Source organism: Panthera tigris, chromosome D1 (assembly GCF_018350195.1).
Source record: "Panthera tigris isolate Pti1 chromosome D1, P.tigris_Pti1_mat1.1, whole genome shotgun sequence".
NCBI classification, from domain to species: Eukaryota; Metazoa; Chordata; class Mammalia; order Carnivora; family Felidae; genus Panthera; species Panthera tigris.
Window position 1 is genome coordinate 81,943,884 of NC_056669.1, and position 20,394 is coordinate 81,964,277.

The following is a 20,394-nucleotide window of genomic DNA, read 5'->3' on the forward strand; positions in this document are numbered from 1 at the left end:
TCATTCAACCATATAAAAATGTTAAGTTTATTTTTAAAAAGACACTTTGCAAATTCATGGCATTAAAAAAGCTCTATGTAACAGTATGATGGATATGATAAAAGTTATTTCATATATTTCTTTCAGGAGACAGCTAATTTTGAGGGAAAATGACAAAGGCTATGGGGTATATAACCCGATTATTAAAGCTTCTTTGTAATACAAGTAAATTATTTAACATGTTGTACAAATTAAAACTCTAAAGGCTTTTACTCTTGGTTAAATCAGGTTGAAATGTGAAAAATACCGCCCTGAAATGCTTATTTCATAGTTCAGGCCATCTCCCTCCAGAATTATCTTACCAGAAGGAAAGGTTCAAAACTTAAAGCCATCAATTGCAGAAAAGTTTAATAAGGTTTCAACTGATAACTAAATCTGGTTAGATAGTGTTGAACAATTCCATGCAAGAAAGGAGTCCAATATATAGGTCAACTTTATGCTATATTAAAAACTGATTGTCACTCAGAGAAATAGTTGTTTAATTACCTCTTATGATATTTGTAAAATAGCATGGTATGGAAGAAAAAGATTAAGATTTAAAAGTTCTTGGCTTATCTTTGAAAAAACAATATCCCACTTCAAATTTCAAAGGATTGTTCTAGTGATCAGATTAAATTGATATGGGGCTAAAAATCATCAAAAACTATAAAGTCATCTACAAAGATAAAGTACTATTACTAGAAGTAGCAATCTTAGCATCTGGGGTCAACTGAGTCAGAAAACATTATTTTTTTCAAATCAAGGATATTTTCCATAAACTTCAAAATACAAATCCAATTTTAAAAATGGTGTCGTACCTGAAACTAGGTTGAAAGTCACTGTCAACTAGTCTTCCTTACATATAGCAAGATATCTTCTATAACCTCTAGAGTTCTAAAACAGTGTGAATAATCATTGGTTTCCAAATTGTGGTTAGTTTCTCATACTAATGATAACAGAACACTGGCTCTGGAGAATGTCAAGTAACTTTAACTTCAGTCAACTTCAATCAAGATTGAACAGATTCCTTTATTATAAGACCTCTCAGAGCCTTTAATAAACTGATATACTTTGGAAATCACCTAGAATCCTCAAGTAAGGTGTAATTTCCAAATTTGTTTGATCCAAGAATTTCTTACTGCCTTCTTAGAGCTACTCAAGATTCACAGCTTTTGAACTAGCATCCCCTTTGGGACAATTTGGAAAATTATCTTAACTGCTTAGGGGAGAAGTATTCGTGAATATCGTATTATCAACACCTTTTTTTTTTTTTCCCCAATTACCTGCTAGGAAGCTTAGTGGGAACCTATCAAAATTCCGTATTAATTTATATCGCTGAGAGATGTCCCTTCAAATAATTAACCAAACTAAGTGAGTTATTAGAGTTATACATAGTCAAGAAAGAGTAGATAAGATTCATGTGAACTATACAAATAATGATATTATGCCAGATGAGATTGCCTGAATGTTTGTTACCCAAAATTCCTATGTTGAAACCTAACACCTAAGGTGATGTATTAGGAAGTGGGGCTGTTGGGAGGTAATCAGACGAGGGCAGAGACCCTCATGTGTGGGACTAGTGCCCTTATAAGATAGGCTGTGGAGAGAGAGATCTCCCTTCAGAGTTCATGTGAGGATTCAAGAATTGAAATCTTCAGCTGGAAAGAATGCCCTCACCCAACTATACTAGCCCCCTAATCTTGGGACTTCCAGTCTCCAGGACTGTGAGAAAGAATTTTTGTTTATTTATTTTGTTTATAAGATGCCACTCTGTGGTATTTTGTTACAGCAGCCTGAGTGGAATAAGACACCTGAGAAGAAAAATATGAAAACAGCTAAGAACTAATTTCATAAGTGACGTAACTGGCTTTACTTTCTCCATCTTATACCCAAGTCCTGGTATAATCACAACTGTGTATAATCATAACTAAAATTATCTGATCTGATCAGTGACTTCCTGAATTCAGTTGAGAATATATATAAAGACATACTTACACAAAAAATGATGATAACATAAAATATCTGACTAAATCAAAACCATAAAATCCTCAAAATGAGATCTTAATGTCATTTTTACCTTTCAATTTCTTTTTCCTGAGGGTTTGAAATCATTAACTTTGCTTTGTTATTTTCATCAGTAAAGGCTTTCTGTTCTTCATAGGCTTTTAGTTTTTCTTTTAACATTAAAATCTAGTAGAGAGAAACACTAGTTAAAATACAAATTATTTGTCTCCATAATACATGGCTACAGAAAAATGTTAGCTGTGAAAAATAACTGAACATGCTAGATTTTCAACTATAATAGAAAAAAAATGTCAAATTTTTAAGCAATTAAGTTTGCAGAATCCCATAAATGAAGAACTAAAGGAGATTAACATAAAGAGAAGACATACCTCTTCCTTCTGCTCATTACAGATCTTTACATACCGAGTTATATGATTGTCAAGGTTAAGAACATTGCTCTTCAACTGTTAAAAGATAGAAATTATGATTGTATGTAGGTAGATAATAAGCACATAGCTATATATATATATATATATATATATATATATGAGAAAAATGGCATTATATCCTCATTAATTCAGATCCATGAATTCAAAATTTGAGACAATTACAGTCATGTGATAATCATGATCATTTACGCTCATGTTCAAAATCTATGATAAGAGGACATGCTGAGCACATCTACAAAATAAATGAAATTATAAAGAAATTATCTTACTACCTGAGAAAAGATACTTTTAAGAACTTACAAAATATTCATTCACATTATAATTAAAATTGCCCATTTTCTTTTTCCTCTGACTTCTAAGAAATTTAGAGATAATTTTAAGTTTCAATCATTTTTAAGTTCAACTAGTTTTTAATGAGTTCTTATTACATTTTATCCTTTTTATAATTGTATGGGCTCTTTGGCAGCTATGGAATAGTGGGAAAACATCAAAGATATAAGTCCAAATACTTGATTTCAAGGCCCTGTCCACTTCTTACTTAACTGATTTAGAATTTGGTACTTAAAATTCTGAGTATCAATAGGTTGGTGTAAGGAATATATGAAAAACATGTGAAAAGCTTTGTGTACCCATATAATATAATCTTTCCCAATTAATTATATAAAATGTATATAGACATTTCTCTAAGGAAGACAATAACTGGCTCATCTTCATACAGTGGGAGTAGCAGAAGGGTAAGCAGGAGGAGAAATCATCATACTACCTGAACTCTAGGTTTCTTCCAACCCTGAGATCCTGTGATTTTTAAACATATATCATGTTTGACCTAAGTTTCTTTAAATTGCCCCAAATTACTGGCGAGAATACTGACCTAATCAATAATTATTATATTGTTAGAGCTATATTGGTTGCATCAATATCATGAATTATTTTAAAGGGGTTATTTACTTCATAAACTGAGCCAGATATATCTATTTTACAGATGAAGTGACCGTGGCTTGTAGAAATTACCTAACATGTCCAAGGTTTTCAGGAAGAAAGGGCTAGATCTGAGCTATAGCAGATGGCATCATCCTTGGCTATAACAAATGTGTTAAAGCCTTGATCAATTACCCCAGGGTGCCATCAAAATATAATGTGCCATGATGTGAAAAAGTTTAGGAAGAAAGGCACTAAAGCATTCTAGCTTCCAAAAGACTAAATAATGGTATCTATTATATATGTAATCAAGATGCTTAATGATTTAATTGTCCAAGTAAGTGCTCAATTAACCAAGCCAATAAAGACATTTCTAACCCTGTTTGCTAATTCATTAGTAAAAATACAATATTTTTCAGAGTTATAAAAATAGTATACATCTAATGCCCTTACAACAAAGGCAGAGTAAACACACTTACAGAAGATTTAATGTCCTTTGCACGATTAGCATACTTAAGAGTGTTATATGTGTCATCGTAGAACACAGAGGAAGGACTAACAGCAGCTATCATTATAGTTTGACAGTTTCCTCCAAGAGAATCCTTTAACAAGCGAGTGAGCTTACTATTTCTGTAAGGAATATGCTGATTCTTTCTCTGAAAGAACAAAAAAAGAATTCTTATGTCATTTTCCACATTTAAATGCAAACCTGCTATCACTTCACTCTAAGAATTTAAGCACTGCCCAACTTTGCAGAGACTTATGATATAATTGGTGACTGAAATGATGATGATGAATCTTATGGAACTATTGAGTGAATATATAAAACAAATATCCTACCTAAGGATTATATCCCCATCTCAATAAACGTTAGCTAATTAAAAAAAATCAATATTGGTTTATGAGTTGTGATAAGTACACCAGATAAATGTGAAATGTTAACAACTGGGAAAACTGAATGTGGAGTATATTTAAGAAGATCTTTCCATATTATTTTAGCAACTTTCCTCTCTTAAAAAAATAAATGTCCATTAAAAAAAAATCACCATTAAAAAAAATTAAAATACAAAAGTATTACATGCCCTATACAAATATAATAAGAATTTTGTATGGCATACAGCTATTTCTCTCATTAAATAATTAGCTAACATGGACATAAAGTAAATTAAAATTATAATTTTACAGAGACTTCATCTGAAAGGACAACAGAGTTCTAAGAGAACTTAATACTTCTAGGTTCCCCTTTACTTAAAAGATACAGTTCTGATTTTAAAGTAAAAATCAAAATTTCCAAAAAGCACATTTTCTATATAAAAACAAAACATTATAATGTTGAGCTAAAAGCAATCTTATGCTATCTAGTGTAGATCTTTCATATTATACAAAAGACTAATGGAAGCTAAACCAAAAGTGAAATGGCTTGCTTCGGGTCATGTGCCTGATAATTCAGAGCTAGAAATGCACCCGAGGTGCCCCAGTTCCCAGTAGTACTGTGCTTTCCACTATAGCAGTGTTTCCCAAATAGTGTGGAATGATTTTGAAATGATTTTACATGTACAAGTTAACTTGAAATGATTTTACATGTACAAGTCCATACGTTAAACATGGACTCATAAATGACTCAATAGTTGAGAGTCAATTATTAAAAATGTAGACAGTATGGAAAAAATGCTATAAATGGCTTAAGTTCAGAAAATCAGTCTCTTTATCATGCTATTTACATGTTTGACATTTTAACTTAGAATATAAAAGACATATTGCCTTTGTAATCTTTATGTGATTTCAGGAACTTGCCTTTTTTAAAAACACTTCCCAAATCATTTTAATTTTATTAAATCAAAATACAACATTTTCCTAGCATTCATTGACCTGTATTTTCCTAAATATAATTTCTTAAATCTTGAACCTGGCTTGAACTTGATTAAAAAAAAAGTCATTTTTACCAATACAGAAATTGTTAAATATGCTGTATTCTAGTAAACACTCCAGCATATAGACGTAAAATATTTTTAAATGCCTCAAAGACATCTAATAATAAACGTGACCTTATTAGGTGATTTGATTATACTTTATATCTTAAGCCCTTCTTCCTAAGAAAAATTAAAACTCTAACATTTAACCCAATCTTACAGTATATAAAATACAAACCAGAACAAAATTTAGCTTTTCTAAATATGGTTTTCATATTCATCCCAATTCACTTATCATGCTTGCTGTGTAGTGATCATTAAGTGATCATTTTATTTTTTTAAATGTTTATTTGAGAGAGAGTGAAAGGGTACATGAGCAGGGGAGGGACAGACAGGGAGAGAGAGAATACCAAGCAGGCTCCATGCCATCAGCACAGAGCCTGACACGTGGCTTGATCTCACGACCCATGAGATTATAACCTGACCCAAAATCAAGAATAAGAAACTCAACCAAATGAGCCACCCAGGTACCCCTAAATGGTGATTTTAATAATCAGGTAGAAAATAGGTGATGAGAAAGTACGATAAAATACTGACTATGAATATGATAGTCAATCGTTTTCTTTCAACAAATTCTGATTCTAAAACTAGAAACTAAAACGAAACAAAATATAGCTTTATTTGATATACTAGGCTTTCTGTGATCTTTGCCCTATATACAAATGACATTTGATTTATAATAGACCATTAAAACAAAATTATTTTGGGGCGTCTGGGTGGCTCAGTCGGTTAAGCGGCCGACTTTGGCTCAGGTCATGATCTCGCGGTCCGTGAGTTCGAGCCCCGCGTTGGGCTCTGTGCTGACAGCTCAGAGCCTGGAGCCTGTTTCAGATTCTGTGTCTCCCTCTCTCTGACCCTCCCCTGTTCATGCTCTGTCTCTCCCTGTCTCAAAAATAAATAAAACGTTAAAAAAAAAAATTAAAAAAAAATTATTTTAAGTAGTATCTTTCTAGGAATTATACATATTTCATCATTTCAATATATTTAAATAAGTAAACATATGGCACCTACCTTTGTATCTGCTAAGGCATTGATAACATTCCCAAGAGCTAAGAGTGACCGATTAATATTTGTGCCTTCTATAAATCGGGTCCCTTTAGCACTGGTAGTACTGGCTCGCTCAGACCCTGCCAGATCAATGAGTGACATCTTGGCAATTCGTACATTTTGACTGATACTTGCTGTTCTGTCTTGTTGTCGCAAATAAATCTTTTTGAAATTACAGGAGAATAGGAAAAATGAGGATAAGATTTAACAAAATTAAAAGAGAAATGTGTACTTTATTTTTAAAAGAGCATGAAATCAAAATTATTTTCATTTCAAAAACATACTGAAGAAAGTATAATATTCTGACTGGCTGATATGTAAGAATACCAGAATTATGGAAGTTGAAAAAAACCTCAAGAGTGAGATTTCCCGTATGTGTACCAGAGGGCAAATGACTGTTGGCATGACAGAAGCTCAAAACAACTACCATTTGTGTTCTGGTAACCCTTGAACCAGAACATAGACTTACCAGTGGTGGTGGTAGGGAACAGGTACTCTAGAAATAATACTCTTTTTTTTTTCTTTTTTAAATTTTACTTTATTTTTTATTTTTTAAAATTTACATCCAAATTAGTTAGTATATAGTGAAGCAATGATTTCAGGAGTAGATTCCTTAATGTCCCTTAGCCATTTAGCCCATCCCCCCTCCCACAACCCCTCCAGCAACCCTCAGGTTGTTCTCCATATTTATGAGTCTCTTTTGTTTTGTCCCCCTCCCTGTTTTTATATTATTTTTGTTTCCCTTCCCTTATGTTCATCTGTTTTGTCTTTTAAAGTCCTCATATGAATGAAGTCATATGATTTTTGTCTTTCTCTGACTGACTAATTTCACTTAGCCTAATACCCTCTAGTTCCATCCATGTAGTTGCAAATGGCAGGATTTCATTCTTTTTGATTGCCGAGTAATACTCCATTGTATATATATATACCACATCTTCTTTATCCATTCATCCATCTATGGACATTTGGGCTCTTTCCATACTTTGGCTATTGTTGATAGTGCTGCTATAAACATGGGGGTGCACATGTCCCTTCGAAAGAGCACACTTGTATCCCTTGGATAAATGCCCAGGAGTGCAATTGCTGGGTGGTAGGGTAGTTCTATTTTTAGTTTTTTGAGAAACCTCCATACTGCCTTCCAGAGTGGCTGCACCAGCTTGCATTCCCATAGAAATAATATTCTTAACAGAACGAAAGGCAGTGGTCAGAATGCTTTGCCTTTGTCCGGGGACTTTTCCTAAAGGAAAGGTGAATTTGATGTCGGCCTAAATTGGAGAGTAAATGTATTCTAATTCCCAAAATTGTTGTATGTTGTTATATTTAAGAAAATATCCCATATAAAAAAAAATAGTAAAATGTATTTGTCATGTTCAGCTCGTTGGCATACAGCATCATTTATTGAGCCAATTTAGGTTACTTTATAGTTTAACTGAAATAAGCTAAGTGGCAAACTTAAAAAGATGGAGAAGATTAGCTATTATTCCATTATAAAACTCTTTGCTAATATTCTTATGAAGCAGGGTCTAAGACATTTGGGGGAAATTTCAGTGTCACAGATAAACATTTCTCTCATGACCACTGATAAATGAAGAGTCATTGGAAAGAACAGAAAAGATTAATAAAATTTTATGGACTAGAGACTTTCTGAATGACTTGACTGCTTCCGATATGAATTCTTTCAACTATGTCAATTTCTTTTATAAGATGTGCTCCAATAATATAATCTGGAATGAAGCTATAAAATAATTTGTATTTTAACAGGACCAGAAGCTACAAAAAATAATATATATTAACCTATGCTTTAACTCTTTCTAGAATTGTATTCCTAAAAAGAACTGTAACAATGCAATTGATGCCCTTCAGGAATGCAACTACTCACACAGTCCCTATGGTGAAATCTTTAGAAAGTGAATCAGTATCTCCCCAACTTATTGGTTCTGTAAATCTAGATCTATAAAGAGAAAGTTTGCTCTGAATATAAGGTTATCTTTAGAAAAGACTAAATATTTTTGCTAACTTAAAAAAAGAAAAACAACTAACTCAAGGAAAAAACCCTCTAACACTACTACCTTACTATCCTGTATCTTCACACATGTAAAACTTTATACTTCCGATTTACATCATCTCAATTCTGAATATTCTTGATAAAATCTTTTCAAAGCTGTAGAGTTAAGGAAATACTGAGTAAGGAGTCCACAGATGAAGGGATTTTCTTTGTATATGTGAAAACTACCACACATGAATTTGGCTTTGTTCATTTTAAATTGAATTTTAAGAGCAATAGTCTAATGGCCTGTTACCTGGAAAACAGCATGAGAACGAGAAGATGTGGCATTCATGTCAGTGGGATGCTGTGTCCTGTTTCTGTTTCCATTATCCAACAACTGTAAAATTTCCTCTGAGGATTTGGGCTAGAAAAGTTTAAGTGAAAGAAAAATATACAAATTAGCCATCTATCTTTAAAATTTTTAATAAACTTTCAACAAGAAAAAAGACTTTTAAAGATAAAAGGTAAAAAACGTTTTCTATAAATTGAATCCCATTAAATATTCCCCACCCCTCCCCTCCAGGGAATTGAAAATCTATGTGTAACTTATGATTTCCCCAAAGCTTTACTAATAATGTGCTGTTGACTTGAAGTCTTTCTGATAGTAGGAACAGGTGATTAATACATATTTTGCATGTTACATGTATTATACACTGTATTCTTACCATAAATGAAAAAAGGGAATGTTATTAAGAGAATCATAAGGAAGAAAAAAATACATTTGCAGTACTGTACTGTGTTTATAAGAAAAAAATCTGCACATAAGAGTACGCGTTCAGCTCAAACCCATGTTGTTCAAGGGTCAACTATACTTTGGTGTTCTATGAGAAATAAAAGATAAAATCTTTTCTTTCTGTGGAGATAAAATATAAATGTATTATGCAGAACACATGGTATTAAATTTTCAAGTAGATTTTTAAAAGAAAAGGTCATTCAATTATTTCAAAGGGAAACAATACTAAAGATATACTCTGATTATTTTAACTCTGCACTTCATTATTTTTCTATCTTGAACACAATGGAAAAAAAGTAAACGGCTAAATAATCACACTTGCTATTAGCATAAGGAAAAAGAAATTTATAAACATACCTGATGTAAAGTCAACCCCTGAACAACTACCCCTTTTTGGGCGTCTTCCCGAACGGCAAGTGGTCCTGAATTTACTAAGAGGTCACGAATCTGTTCATTATATACCTTAAGGGGGGAAAAAAACCCAAAAACAACTGCTTTAGCACTGATGTTGAAATAATAGTGATAACATCACATATGCTACTGATTTAACGTTGTATTAGAATTACATCTTAAAGGTAAGCATCAACTCATTTTCATTCATCTCACCCATTCTACCTCTTGTTGCCATTAATTTTCTATCGTCTGAGAAAACAGAATTTTTATTACCTAGGTTTGCAACTGAAATTTAGAGGTGAGTCATTATATTCTTACTCTATAATTCCTAGTTTGATAACTACAGTGAAACAAATAAGATAGCTGGATGTGTCTTTTCCTATTTTCTGGAAATATATGGGACATAAGGTCTTGGGAGATTCTAGTAAGTTATATGGAGATGCCATGGTTCTTACTGAAGATATATGTTATTTTATTATGCCCCAACAGTCAAAACTTTTTAAATTTTAGAGCTTAAAAGTTAAAGAAAACCCATACTCAGGGATATATTTCATTTATCTTTTAATTGCATTAAGTTTAATATGCAATTCTTAATAATAAATTCCATAATAGGACACCCCCCCCCCCCACACACACACACCCTTCATTCGAATGATGAGGGGAACTGAGGCCCTAGAAGGTTAAGTGATTTGTCCATGGTCACAAAAGTAATAGCAGAGTGGTGCCAAATAGCTTTACCCTACTGCATGGCATTGAATACACATCTGTATTTTATGTCTCTGGCAATATATATATTTTTTAGTAATTTTGTAAGCAAGGCATAAAAATGGTACTATTGATTTTATGAATTTATCAAAGTTACTGAATTTTCTACTTGCCAAACAAATCACAACTACAACTAGTGATAAAACTTAAACACATACACACACACCCCCACCCCCCCCCCCACACACAGAGAATTAAGGCTTTAAGAAATATTTTAAGTTATTTCCATGTTCTAATAAATAGCCAATAGTGATACTTCATTTCTCGTAAGATTTTCTACAATGAATGATAACCATTTTTAAATGTAATAAAAAAATTTTTTTTTAACGTTTATTTATTTTTGAGACAGAGAGAGACAGAGCATGAATGGGGAGGGTCAGAGAGAGAGGGAGACACAGAATCCGAAGCAGGCTCCAGGCTCTGAGCTGTGAGCACAGAGCCCGACATGGGGCTCGAACCCACGAGCCGTGAGATCATGGCCTGAGCCGAAGTAGGATGCTTAACCGACTGAGCCACCCAGGTGCCCCAAAATGTAATAAATTCTTAAAAGTAGTAAAATCGAAAGAGATAATTTTTGTTGGTTGTTATTTTTCTGATAAGCAGCAGTTACTTTTCAAACGCTTCCCCTTACCCATTTCAATCACACAAAATACACATTTAGAACAATCATTCTCAAGCCAGTCTACACATCAGAATCACCTGGGAACTTTTAAAAAACCTAAGATGCCTCAACCACAATCCAGACCTATTAAATTAAAATGTCCAGGGGGTGATACCTAGGTATGTCTATTTTTAAAAAGCTCCATAGCCAACTCGGGTGCAGAGCCTGAGTGAAAAACCACTAGATCAGACATTGCCTTCCTTACCATTAATAAAATGAAGGCAGATTAAAAGAAAAAACAATTAAAAACATTATAAAAATAACCAAACTTTAGAATTCCCCCAGTTACAAAAGGATCTAAGGAAGAAATAATGAATACTGCTATGCTCTTTCCCCAATTAAGTTCAAAGCAATTTTTTCAACACTTACTTATAGACAATGAGTTTTTTCAGCAACCTACATATCTTAATCAATTTTTGAAATGTGAAGAAACTTTCTCAGTAGGAACCAAACTACAAGATGTCAATAAGAGAGCTGTAACCAGTAGAAATGTTCTCTCCGATACCACAAACGAATAGGCAGTAAAATCACGGATTTGTTTCTGCACTGGCATCAGAAACACTATCTGAACACAAAGTTAAGAGTGCCTACCACCTAGTTATGATTTGTTGAATGTCAGCTACTACTAAGAAAGCAGAAGTCCTCAAAGAATGATGGCGTATGTCAAAGGACACAAGAGAAACATGAAGGAGACTTGACTGGTCAAATCTAGCATAATTTGAGCTTTATAAATAATTATGGAAAAGGTTTATAAGCTCTTAAATAATAATAAGAAACCATGAGTTCACACTGATATAATAAAGAAAAGGAAAAGCTCTTTCCGTATAGGAGAAAGTGAGGAATGACTATAGATGAAATTATGGAATTTAAGTATCACTATCATCTACCATCATAATAACTGATTCAGGCATGAATCATCAGTGGATGCCAATAGTAATAGATGAAAGTTTGAGGAGTAAGAGGATAAAGGGTAAAGTAATATCTTTATAGGGCAGAAATTTTGCCTACATCAACATAATGAAATGGATCAAAGTTAACCAAACCAGTAATGGGACTAACTAACCACGTAAGTTATGATACCATAAGAACTCAACATTACTTCTACGGTGTTCTTGCCAGTTTACAACCTGAATCCAATTGCTGACTAACACAAATTAGAGGTTTTATGACAGTGACATAAAACAGACAAAAAAAATCCAAATTAAAACTAAAGAGATATGACAATTGCATGCAACTTATGATCTTAGATTTCCTTTTTCAAAAAGGGCAACATTGGAATAATTGGCAAAATCTCATTAAGATTTATAGATTAGGTAATGGTGTTCTATCACTGTTAATTTCCTCTTTTTGATAACTATTCAGTGGTTATTCTTGTTTTTACAAGTTTGTAACTTAAACAGATTAGAAAAAAGAGGAAGACACACACATACCAAGGGAAAAAACAAAGGTAGTAAAGGTAGTAAAATATGGGGGATCTGGGTGAAGGGTATCTGGAAGGACTTTGTGCTAATCATGCTACTCAGAAATTAGGCCAAAATAACATACTCAGCAGAAAGAGATAAAGATGCATAACAAATACCTAAGAGCAGGAATTTCAATGATTTTATACATTCATAAGAAAATTCCTATATGATAAAATAGTTTGAATAGGCCATGGAACGTCTTAAAGATTTTGTAATACCATTGACTCATCTAAAGAATGATATTGTCAACTCACCTCCAGATAAGAAACTGCGGTACTACATACTTTCTCTTCTTTAATCTCCTCCATAGATTTGTAAAGGTCTAACATCGTTAGATACATCACTCCAGGTTCAGCAGCTGATCCTAGCATCGTGTGGGTCTTCCCAGCTCCAGTGGCACCATATGCAAGTACTAAGTTTTTATAAAAGGGGGATCAAAGCTCTTTATTATGACACACAACATTACTATATACACTGTCCAGTGGAGAGTTCAATCTGTATATCCCGAACATAACCTTAAACTCATTAGATCCAAAATTAACTTCTAGGCTTATCCTAAAACCTAGGAATTTTAGCACAAATCTGCTCTTAACTCCTGTATTCTTTATTCTGGTTAATGGTACCACTGCTCTCCACCCCCCCCCCCACCCCAGCTCATCTGCTCCCTTTCCTCTACAGCACTCTTAAAACCTTTAATCAGTTATCAGTATCCCTACCTAGTCTCAATCTTCTTTAATTCATCTCTTAGAATTTTGTACAGTTATTTTTATGAAAACAAAATCGAGTATGTTAAATCTCCTTAATTGTTCCACAGTCCTATATGAGAAAGTAGAAATTCCTCCACTTGGAATATTAATATTATTAAGCCCTCTCTCTATCCTATTCCTTCCTTGCTGTGGTCTAGGCATATTAGATTGTGTGACGTTCTCTGCATGTGCTGCTCCTTATCTACTCCACTGCCTTTCCATTGAAGAGTTCCTCCAGTTAATCCAGCTGGAACACTTACACCTGTTCTAAATATTCAGCACACGTCACTTTTCCATGTCACAGGCAGATATGTGTACTCCCTCATTTGAGTTCTCAGTGTATGCTGCACATCCTTCTATTCTAGCCTGTATCACCCTGTATTTCCAACTGTGAGCTCTAAGTCTGAAACTGTGTATCCTTCACAAATCGCGAATCAGCTGAAACAAAGCAGATATCCACTGCAAGTTTGCTGAATAAATGAATTCCAATAGAAGCCATTTATAAAATTCCTTTTTAAAATTTGCTTTAGGGGCGTCTGGGTGGCTCAGTCAGTTGAGTGACCGACTTCGGCTCAGGTCATGATCTCACGGTTTGTGAGTTCGAGCCCTGCGTTGGGCTCTGTGCTGATGGCTTGGAGCCTGGAGCCTGGAGCCTGCTTTGGATTCTGTGTCTCCCTCTCTTTCTGCCCCTCCCCCACTCATGCTCTGTCTCTCTCTGTCTCAGAAATAAATAAACATTAAAAAAAATTAAAAAAAATAAAATTTGTTTTAGGCAAATTACTTTGTTTTCACAATTCTCTCTAGCATAACATAAAAGTGATGTTTGAAGAACAAAAAACAAAAAGCTACTCTGAATTACATATGGCAATTCCTGACATAATAATCAATTAAGACAATTAAGTCCTCATATTATTACTGGTAAGAATATTTTTATAAGTTAAATTTCCCTGCTAAACCAAATATTAACAAACTACTAAAATACTTTTCAACAGAATTAATTGAACTGACACATGTTTCATTTTGTTCTATATTATGTAAGCTAGTGGTAAACTGAGAAGTCTTAAGACAGTTGGATCATAGTGTAAAAGTCAAGATTCACAGAGATTCACTATTTGCTTGGTGGAGACTTTTTCATTTGGAGTCAAGAAAAATTTTAAAAATCTCTAGAGACAATATGGAGTTTCATGAATGAGGAAAATATACACTTAAAAATGAGAATAACAACAGTTCTAATCAATAAACCACATTCTATTCTTATTTGACCAAGACGGTAAGTCTTCTGTAATAAAACTGAATGAGTCAGAGACAGTGAAGCATGTTACAGTTTTGGGGTATCTTAAAGAAAATGTCATAAATGGTGGTAATTACAAAAATAAGATATAAATAATAGTGTTAAGGGCCTTTGAAACACTGAATTAACTGGCCTTTTGGATCTCTCTCTAGGAAATGAACATGGCTGTTTTGAAAGGCAAATTAGAGATCTATCCAGAACACTAGAGATGCTTTGTGGGCTGAAGATATGCTGAAATAGCACATGGTACTCAATTAACATGGTCTTTTAACATTTTTATTTCAAGGTACTATAAATGAAATGTCCAACTATTCCCCAGGGATAGATCGTTGTATAGGTAAGCGGAGAGAATACTAATGAATTAAATTGTGAGAAATCTGGAATCAATTACAAGATATGTGTGGTTTAATAACATAGGAAACTGAGAAGATGACTGCCTAAAGGGACCATAGCAAGGCTCTAGAAGAGAGAGTTTCAAGATATGTTATATGTGATAATTGAATTTCAGTATATGTGCTGCCGAAGTGAGCACGTGATAATTGAATTTCAAAGGAAGTCTACATTTACAGTGAAATACTACTGAACTTAATAATTTTTAGCAAAAAGCACCTTAAAATTGATTATATTTAGAAGAATGGGCCAAGCTGATGTACATTCTAATGTAAAACTGAAATCAGGTGGAAAAATTAAACTCTAACTGAAATAATTACCTGTGCAATTATATCCATTCAAAAAACTACGAAGAATTGGCTTAGTAGTGTGTTCAAAAACTTCCAATTGAGTTGAAGTTTCATCAAAAACAGCATCAAATACAAATTTGAGATCCTTATTTTGTCTCTTTGTAATATCTCGATTTGCAGTTTTCTTTCCATGGAAAAAACTGATTTCTTCTTGTTTGGGATCAAAAACTAGGATATGCTTATCCACAACATGGACCACTTTATGGAATCCAGCTGCCTTTTCTTTTGTATTTTCAGGACGCACACGAACAACTACTTTCATGTGGTGACACAGGTCTTCCTCGGTGACAGACATTATTGACTATCTTGCTTCTGTTTATGTGAAAGCCTGAATATTTCTCTGTAATTAAAAAGGAAAATAAAGTATTAATATTAATTCTATTATAATATGACTGGAATGTAGTAGTCACTAAAAAAACTATGAATAATTCTATTCTACTCACCTGGTAAATGTTACTGGAAATATGTACATTTAAAAAATACAATGTATATTTCACTCCTTGGTTCAAAACCTTCCAGTCGTTCTTTATTTTATTCAGAGTACATGTTTAAGTTCTCTAAATGGTCTCAATTTCCCATTTTATTGATCTTCCCTTTGTTCCCTCCATTCCAGCTAACACACCAGGCACCCCAATAAGGTCTTTCCACTAGCCATTCTATTACAAAATGCTTCCCTCAATATCTGCATGACTAAGTCCCTCGCTTCTTTCAAGTCCTTGCTCAAATGTTGCCCTCCTCACGACTTATTAAAACTACCAAACCAATTCCTAATTACTCTTATACAGCTTTTCCCCCCCAAACACTTACCATCTCCAAATAGTATATATTTTTTACCTATTTATTGTATTTGTTGTTTATTTTCTCTCTTCCAGGTAAACTATGCACTCTTTAAAGGCATGCATTTTTTTAAATCTGTTTTGATTACTGATAACATTCCAAGAGCCTAAAACGGTGCCTGACACATGGTAGACTGTATAACTATTTGATGAATAAATACATTAGAAAATCTAAAATGTTTTAAATTTTTTTTCTTAGTTTTAACTTTTAGATTCTAGATTATTTTCTGGATAATTGAGGTTTCCAAATTATTGATCTTTGTTAGTTTATCTTCACTTTTACTATTTAATTTTATGTGAGACAGTCTAGCCAAAATTTTTTGAAGTTTATCTATTTTGAGAGAGAGAGAGTGCGCACATGCAAGCACGTAAGCAGGGGAGGAGCAGAAAGAGAGGGAGAGAGAGAATCCTAAGCAGGTGCCATGCTCAGCGCAGAGCTCAACATGGGGCTCAACCTCATGAACCATGAGATCGGGACCTGAACCGAGATCAAGAGTCGGATGCTTAACCGACTAAGCCTCCCAGGCGCTCCAAACAGACAATTTTTAAACCTACCATCACTGACGTACAGTAGACTTATAGAATTACAGAGCAGATTAGGATCTCTGAACACGTCATCGTGTATATGCCATCTTTATCACCTTCATGCCTGGGCTAACTAATTGAGGCATCCTTGTAACTATTTTTAAACACAGGGGTTTGTGAAGATACAGGTAGAGAAGAGTCTGGATGTATCAATTTCCACTGCCAACAGGCTTGCAGCCAAGATCACTTTTATTAAAAATAGTTCAAAAGCCAAGACTTTCCCTTCATTACCATGATGATTCTGAGAGATCTTTTCCTGTCCATTCCCATAACCCAAACTAAAATAGTGCTGAAGTTCTTATGAAAGCAAAAGCTTGGTTTTTGAGCAGCCTAGCTGTGGTTGTATGTGGTTTAACAGTAGTGTTTCAGTCTAAGTGGAAGCCCAGGGTCTGACTTATACTTCAGGCAGAGAGATTTATCAGGGTTTTGTGTGTGTGTCATTTAATTTTTTGTTTTGCGATATAATCTGCTCACTCTGACTACTGCGTAGATAACACACTATAAGGAATAGAGACTAGTTAGAACACTTTAGTAATATAAACAGGAGATGATGCTATCAACTCAGAAGCAGGTAGCGGTCATATTCTGGATGTATTCTGAAGGTAAAGACAATAGATTTTCCTGATAGATGTGCAGTATGAGAGAAAGTAGCATTCAAGAATAACTCCAAAGTTCTTGGCCTGAGTGTTGGAAGATCTAGAAATCTACAAATGTCAAGGCGGATAGAACCCAAGTTAAAAAAGTACAGTTTGTCCTCAGAGTCCTAATGCTCTTTGAAGCTTTTATTAGTTTTTAGAGCTTCAAGTGACACTAAGATTTTTGGGGAATCTTTAAATGAAGGACAGGATCATCAACTGTGTTAGATACTGCTAATACATAAAGTACACACTAAGAAGTAACCATGAGATTTAGTAACATGGAAGCCGACTAGAAGAAAAGTTCTAGGGGAAGACGGGACAAAAACCTGATGAGAGAAGACTCGGTGAACACAGGTAATAATAATACAAAAGTGAGCCAAGAAATGGTGTGGGGGAGGGGGAAGGTTAGAAGAAAATATTTTGTTATTTAAAAAATTTTTTCTTTAACATTTATTTATTATTGAGAGACAGAGAGACACAAAGCGTGAGCAAGGGAGGGGTAGAGAGAGAGGGAGACACAGAATCCAAAGTAGGCTCCAGACTCTGAGCTGCCAGCACAGAGCCCGACGCAGGGCTCAAATTCACAAACTGTGAGATCATGACCTGAGCCGAAGTTGGCTGCTCAACTGAGCCAGCCAGATGCCCCAATATTTTGTTATTTTAAAATGGGATGAATATCAACAATGATAAAGCCATACACTTTTGGGAAGAATTCAAAGAAGGCCGAAGTAATCTAAAAGCAGGAGACACTGGACACAGCACTCCCTTTTTAGGACTCTGTCTTTCCCCAGAAATAGAATGCTGAAGAGGGAAGGATGGTCATTTTGATTCCAACAGTCAGGTTCCATCCAGAAGAATTACCTTCTGACTAGCTAAGTCCCACAAAGCACCTATGCCTCACCTCTGTGACCTTGGACAAGTTACTTAATCTCATTGAGTCTCAGGTTTCTCATTTGTATTAAAGAAATAATACCTCATAGTTGTGAAGGCTAAAAGATATAACAAGTATTAAGCGTATTAAGGCATTCAATAAATGTCAATTCTCTTCCCTATCCACCCCCATTCTTGTCTCTTCTTGCCAGAGATATGGTTCATCTTTTTAGTGTTTCCCAATGGGCTTATGATGGCCCTTTGGATAGGACAATTCTTCCTTGTTTGGAACTGTTCCATGTATTAGAGAATGTTTAACATTTCTGACCTCTATTATAGGCCAGTAGCATCCCACATTCCGGGTGATACCAAAAACTGACCTCCATACACACTTCTAAAAGCTCTTAGGAATATTGAATGCTTTGATTTTGATGGATACAATTCCCCTCCCCGCCAATGATAGGTAAAATACACACAAATGAAATGGTTAAATAAGCACAAAACATTAGGTAATTATTTCAAAATAGACCTTAGAATCTCAAGGTTGGATGGGATCTCTTGCTAATGAATTAATTAACGAATCAACTCAATACGTTCACTGTTAGATGTTGGAGCCAGATACCTTAGGTTAAAATTCCAGCTCTACTATTTATTGGCTGTGACAGCAAGTTACGTAACCTCCCTGTGGCTCAGTTTCCTCATCTGTAAAGTGGGACTAATAATGCCTACCTCACAGAACTGTTGTGAGGAACTTAGAACAATGCCTGGCACACGATAGGTACTACAAGTGTTTGCCACCATTGCTATTATTATTATTATTATTATTATTATTATTATATACAGTGCAGTGAGAGAAAGTGGTATTAGTAAAATAGTGACACAAATATGTAAAGGTGTAACTATGACAAGTACTGTAAGGTAAATAAAGGTTAATAGTGCTACATAAGACTATCATGGGGGGCTCAAATAGTTAGAAAGCTTCCTAGAGGAAGTGACAGGAGCAGAGAGTTGAAGGATGCATAGTTATTAACAAGGTTAAAAAAAAAAAAAAGCATTTCAGGAAGGAAAACTAGTTACACATTAAATACATATGAGCTAGGCATTTTCCTGGGTCTCAGGATAGATGGCAGGAGTGTATGTGTGGGCTCCTATTTTAGATGGGGCAGTTGAGAAAAGCTTGTCTAGTAGAGTGTCTTTTTACAGAAACTGAAGAGGAGTGGCTCTCTGGGACAAGTATCTTAGGCAGCAAGTCTGAAGGCCTGTGGTAAGAAAGAGCTTGTGGTGAAGACATAACTGATTTAAGCATGGTCAATCTGCTTAAATCTCATTTCTTTTAGCTGTTTCGTTTTACCTAATTGCAACTTTACAGTATATAAAGAAATACTCAACTTAGCTTTACCCAGTCCTAAGGCAGCTGGAGAGAATGAAAGGGAACAGAGTGGGTTGCATTAAGAAGCTATAACTAGATAAGAGTGGGGCCAGATTTGGAAAATCTTGAGTACAGGCTATCAAGTTTAGATTTAATTTTGCAGTTTACTGGAAACTGCTGAAGGTATTTTAGAAGGCAAATGATCTTACTCAAGGAATACATCAAGTAGAAATACTGACAAATATCTAAAGGGGTTTAAGAAGTATAAACTCAAATACAACTTTGTTTTACAACTTGTTACAGATTTTAAGAAAGACATTGATCTTAACTTCTAAAGTATCACATATTTCTCCAATTTTTCAAAACAAAGGAGTGACTATAATTTTCTTAATAAAAACACCCAAGGTCAACAGAATCACCAAAATGTAAACAAGTAGTCTATGTTCAAATACACTGATGTCTTGGGGGAGCCTGGTTAGCTCAGTTGGTTAAGCATCCAACTCTTGGTTTCAGCTCAGGTCATGATCTCAGAGTTCAAGAGACTGACCCCTGCGTTGCGCTCTGTGGATGGCTCGGAGCCTGCTTGGGATTCTCTTTCCTTCTCTCTCTGCCCCTCCCCCACTCAAGGACACACACGTGTGCACTTGCTCTCTTTTTCTCTCAAAATAATCACATAAACTTAAAATATGAAGTTTTTCCTACATTAATGCATGATGCCAGTTTTTTTCCTGACATGGTCAACTAAAAGAGATGGGCATCTAGTTGATTCTGAATAAAGGCACACAGAAAGCAAATTCTTTGACCATGTTGACCAAGAAGCAACAAAAGAAAAGCCTAGATATTGCTATCTG

General features: G+C 34.5%; 1 protein-coding gene across 2 annotated transcripts in view; it reads right to left on the minus strand.

The window, feature by feature from the left end:
• The window catches only part of KIF18A (kinesin family member 18A), an 80,040-nt gene that overhangs the window by 55,380 nt on the left and 4,266 nt on the right, over positions 1-20,394 (minus strand). For both annotated transcript variants that reach the window (XM_007098465.3, XM_042959292.1), the window contains exons 3-10: positions 15,216-15,585; positions 12,723-12,880; positions 9,544-9,648; positions 8,707-8,817; positions 6,371-6,568; positions 3,869-4,045; positions 2,412-2,486; positions 2,096-2,208 (exon numbers count right to left, since the gene is read on the minus strand). In XM_007098465.3, the coding sequence (XP_007098527.2) occupies positions 2,096-2,208; positions 2,412-2,486; positions 3,869-4,045; positions 6,371-6,568; positions 8,707-8,817; positions 9,544-9,648; positions 12,723-12,880; positions 15,216-15,540 (1,262 nt within the window). In that variant the 5' untranslated portion in view covers positions 15,541-15,585. The remainder of the gene's footprint in view (positions 1-2,095; positions 2,209-2,411; positions 2,487-3,868; positions 4,046-6,370; positions 6,569-8,706; positions 8,818-9,543; positions 9,649-12,722; positions 12,881-15,215; positions 15,586-20,394) is intronic.